Source organism: Salvelinus alpinus, chromosome 10 (assembly GCF_045679555.1).
Source record: "Salvelinus alpinus chromosome 10, SLU_Salpinus.1, whole genome shotgun sequence".
Lineage (NCBI taxonomy): Eukaryota > Metazoa > Chordata > Actinopteri > Salmoniformes > Salmonidae > Salvelinus > Salvelinus alpinus.
In genome coordinates this window covers 20,690,304-20,695,100 of record NC_092095.1, presented here as the reverse complement: position 1 = coordinate 20,695,100, position 4,797 = coordinate 20,690,304, and the positions used below count along the sequence as shown (strand labels likewise).

At 44.6% G+C, this 4,797-nt stretch overlaps 2 protein-coding genes across 7 annotated transcripts in view; both read right to left on the bottom strand.

Moving 5' to 3' along the window:
• The window catches only part of LOC139531681 (peptidase inhibitor 15-A-like), an 18,758-nt gene extending 16,047 nt beyond the window's left edge, over window positions 1–2,711 (bottom strand). For all 5 annotated transcript variants that reach the window (XR_011666407.1, XR_011666408.1, XR_011666405.1 and 2 more), the window contains exons 1-2: window positions 2,554–2,711; window positions 1,925–2,256 (exon numbers count right to left, since the gene is read on the bottom strand). Coding sequence is in view for 1 of the 5 variants with exons in the window: in XM_071328356.1 (XP_071184457.1) it covers window positions 1,925–2,203 (279 nt within the window). In the remaining 4 variants the exon portion in view is untranslated. The remainder of the gene's footprint in view (window positions 1–1,924; window positions 2,257–2,553) is intronic.
• The window catches only part of sgk3 (serum/glucocorticoid regulated kinase family member 3), a 1,016,194-nt gene that overhangs the window by 123,838 nt on the left and 887,559 nt on the right, over window positions 1–4,797 (bottom strand). The gene's annotated exons all lie outside the window — the stretch shown is intronic.

The following is a 4,797-nucleotide window of genomic DNA, read 5'->3' as shown; positions in this document are numbered from 1 at the left end:
ACTAAAGGTTGTTATATTGTAGATTGACATGTATTAAGGCCCTGAGAAATGGTTTCCCTGAACGTTGTAATGAATCATCTGTGAGCATGAGCAGCAGTGTAACGCGTTTTCCTTTCTGTTTTCACAAAGAAAACAAAAGCCGTCTGTAGGCTTCTTAGAAAAAGAAAAATAATTTATCTTCCAGCTCTTCATTAGTCTCTTTAACGATGTTTCATTAACGCGAGACTATTCTGCTGCGTTCCCAGTACTCCAACGCAACCATGTTCCGTGAGTTATGATGCAACAATGCAACGTGGTATCTTCATTTATCCAACAGTACCGTTGGAACGGAGCACAGAGCCAATGAAGAATTGGATCAGGGTTTGGTACGAGAGACAACCTCCTAGATCGTTTTGCAGGCTGCTCTCTCATGTGGTTCCAAAATTCAGAATGTTGTATTAGAGAATGTAAAGAAACTTCCGCTCAACGATTCCATCGTCGTTTCCTATGCTGGCTATGCAACTGGCCTGTTCTGAGCGATATACACTGCCAATAGTTGGTTTTTCGTAGCTAGAGTCTTTTACAGTAGCCTCTTTTGGGAACAATGCACTCGTCACTGTGTCTAGAATACAAAAATAACCTCCTATTCTCATAACCACCATAATCCACTTTAAAAAACATAATCCTATCTTCCAAACTGGACATTGTCCATGAAATACAACCAGCTATCAGCTACCGGCTATCGTGTGTTTAAACCCATTCATCATTCATTCATGAGCTACACCAAACCCATTACATCACTACATGGACACCTGGATTCCAAATAGCACCCTATTCCCTATATAGTGCACTACTATAGCACCCTATTCCCTATATATAGTGCACTACTTTTGATTAGGGGCACCCTATGACTTTGGTCAAAAGTAGTGCACTATATAGGGAATAGGGTGCTATAGTAGTGCACTATATAGGGAATAGGGTGCTATAGTAGTGCACTATATAGGGAATAGGGTGCCGTGTGGAACGTGGTGGGAGTGTAGTTCAGAGCAGGATGTTCAGTGACAAATGTCTCTTCTGACCCAGCTGTTGACCACATTTCATGGTCCAGGACCACCTAGAGCCTTGGTGGAAGTGCCCGGAGGGGGGGAAACGTAGAGGTGCTCTTCAGTTATAGAAGATAGTAGTACCTCATAAAGACTAATGGGTTCATTTGGACCAAGGTTCTGTCCTAAATGAAATACAATGGGCCCTAGTCAAAAGTAGTGCACTACATATAGGGAATAGGGTGCCATAGGGCCCTGGTCAAAAGTAGTGCACTACATATAGGGAATAGGGTGCCATAGGGCCCTGGTCAAAAGTAGTGCACTTCATATAGGGAATAGGGTTCCATAGGGCCCTGGTCAAAAGTAGTGCACTACATATAGGGAATAGGGTGCCATAGGGCCCTGGTCAAAAGTAGTGCACTACATATAGAGAATAGGGTGCCATAGGGCCCTGGTCTAAAGTAGTGCACTACATATAGGGAATAGGGTGCCATAGGGCCCTGGTCTAAAGTAGTGCACTACATATAGGGAATAGGGTGCCATAGGGCCCTGGTCAAAAGTAGTGCACTACATATAGGGTGTCATGTGGAACAATTGCACTCACATCAGGCATCAATCTAGAGTCACCAGTCACCATGACGACAGCTTCTTTCACTAAGCAACACACATTTATCATTCAATGGTTTGAGTAACTAGTCCAGTAGGCCAACAGTGTAAAGTCTAGTTTATAATAACGCTTACCACTGATGTTACCAATAGGGGAATTATCAATACAAACACGTCAATATCAATATACACAATCACAAGAGCAAGTGAAGGCAGGGAAGTCAGAAAAACAGAATGGTATTTCGTCATTAATCAATGAGCAATGGATTGATAAAGTTGGAAGATAAATCACTTACCATGTACTCCATATTGGAAGCCGGAGGGAAAACTTTCCCTCTTACTTTATTGTGATAATCGAGAATGACAAGCATGTCGTTTTGGGAAATATAACGCTTCTTCCTGGTCAGAATGATATTCTCGTTGTCTGCTTCTCCATAGCTGAACGCTGAGCCAAGGTCGGTGAAATTGGTGGCTGGCAGCGTCGAGGATACGGTGGGAGAGTTCGCTGCCAATACACTTGCTCCGCAAGATATGCACAGCAGCAGAAAGTCTATGGCAAAGTGCGGAGCATTCATGTCTGCTTCTTTTTCTGATTTCACAAAGGCTGTATGCGAAGTCTGGATTTAATCTGAAATGAAATCAATAAAAATCCGAGACATTAGATAAGTATATTTTTACGGTATGCCAACTAGAATGGGCCAAGACTTAAAATGTTCCATGCGTAAAATTGAATAACATCAGTATAAATTGTTTTCATCCCACGCAAGTATGTAACCTAAAATAGTGTGATATTTCAAATTGAGAAAATGTCTATGGGGGAAAAAACTGCAAAGATTCCCCCCAAAAATGTCAAAGAGGCATGCAGTAGAGAAATATCGGTGTCAACAGAAGAAATAAAATCTGTGGAATCTTGGAACGATCCTACCTTCTACTTTCAGCCGTATCTTGTACCTGCGTTGCCAGGCGACACTCTTCCAACCTTCCAGTTAGAATAGTGGACAGGAGAGAGAGAGAGAGAGAGATGATGCTCAGTTCCAGCAGTAGCCTAGACTAGTCAAACTATAAGAGGACTTCGGCTGCCGTTCTGCGCGCCGGGTTTATATATCACAGCGGTAGATGCAGGAAGTACGCCGGTCCGAAGGTGTGCTGACTGAGTCCCCTCCCTTTCACCTGAAAACAAAACATCATTTGGAGAGAGATGTTATGTTTTATCACCTTCCTGGCAGAGAGAGCTTGCTTCAACTTAATCACGAACATCTGCTTTACGTTTGCGCAGCTGGACAAAGTGAAGAAGAAAATACATGATGAAATAGGCACATAATCTCGTAATTCAGGTCAGACAGAGGTTGGGGAAGGGAGGTGGGTTTATTGCGGTCATCAGGCAACATTTACTATATGATGAGAAACTGGCTAAAGAAACATATAAAGTTTCAATTTTTAAATAGCGATTTACAGGAAGAAATGAGTCCCTCCGTGGGAACCGAACACCCAGCCCTTAGCGTTGCAAGCGCATTGCTCTACCAACTGAGCCACACGGGAACATTGCATGAAGAAACGTGATGAAATTGATTTTGCATGAGAGTAATACCAATATTATAGAGCAATGACGATTAAAGCTTGTTCTTAGATGTGACAGACTTTATTGGTAGTAATTTTAAGTGCCAGAAAGAGGCCAAGGAACAACGTGTTTTATAATATTCATTATTAGCTGCATACATGTAGTATGCTAAATTCCATGGTTAAGAGTATTGCAGATGTCTATAGCCTGATATTCCACCCTAAAGAATCCCAATGATAGTGTAGCGTTACGGCAGGGCATGGAAGCAAACACAGGTCGATGGTGTGAAAGGCAAACGCCTTACGCATTGCGCCAACAGGATTAGCCCACTTGGTGGTAATTGTATGACGCAAGGATCGCTACACTAACCCCTCCGAACGGGAAGGCATGTCCCCGTGTTTAGACTACTCAGCCCCCTCACACATCCAGGCTGTGCGTTTCGATGGCCTCATACTTCCGCAATCCCACTTCTGACACCAGTGTAGCTAACGGCGTGGCCCAGGAATCGCTACCCGGGTCGCTGTCGTGAAAGGCAAATACCCTACGCATCATGCCAGTGTGATGCTTTTGTGGAACGATAGGTAACGATGCTTTGAGGGTGTCAGTTGTTGATGTGTGCAGAGGGTCCCTGGTTCGAACCCAGGTAGGGGAGAAGAGAGGGACGGATGCAAAACTGTTACGCCAATAGGGTTAACCCACTTGCTGGGAATTGTAACATGGCTCATATAGTGACGATCGCTACACTGTAAAGAAAATGGCCCTTTTTCTACCTATGTCGGAGTGGTCTAAGGCACTGCATCTCATTGCTAGAGGTGTCACTACAAGCTCTGGTTCAATTCCAGGCTGTATCACAACCGGCCGTGATTGGGAGTCCCATAGGGCGGCACACAATCGGCCCAGCGTTGTCCGGGTTACGGTGTGGCCGGGGTAGGCCATCATTGTAAATAAGAATTTGTTCTTAACTAACTTGCCTAGTTAAAAAACATTTTTTTAAATGATTGAACTCATCAAGTGGTCAGAACATAAGAGTGTAAACACGAGGAGGATATCCAACAGGTTTCTGGTCTGGCTGGGGTGAGTGATATCCAACAGGTTTCTGGTCTGGCTGGGGTGAGTGATATCCAACAGGTTTCTGGTCTGGCTGAGGTGAGTGATATCCAACAGGTTTCTGGTCTGGCTGGGGTGAGTGATATCCAACAGGTTTCTGGTCTGGCTGAGGTGAGTGATATCCAACAGGTTTCTGGTCTGGCTGGGGTGAGTGATATCCAACAGGTTTCTGGTCTGGCTGGGGTGAGTGATATCCAACAGGTTTCTGGTCTGGCTGGGGTGAGTGATATCCAACAGGTTTCTGGGGTGAGTGATATCCAACAGGTTTCTGGTCTGGCTGGGGTGAGTGATATCCAACAGGTTTCTGGTCTGGCTGGGGTGAGTGATATCCAACAGGTTTCTGGGGTGAGTGATATCCAACAGGTTTCTGGTCTGGCTGGGGTGAGTGATATCCAACAGGTTTCTGGGGTGAGTGATATCCAACAGGTTTCTGGTCTGGCTGGGGTGAGTGATATCCAACAGGTTTCTGGTCTGGCTGGGGTGAGTGATATCCAACAGGTTTCT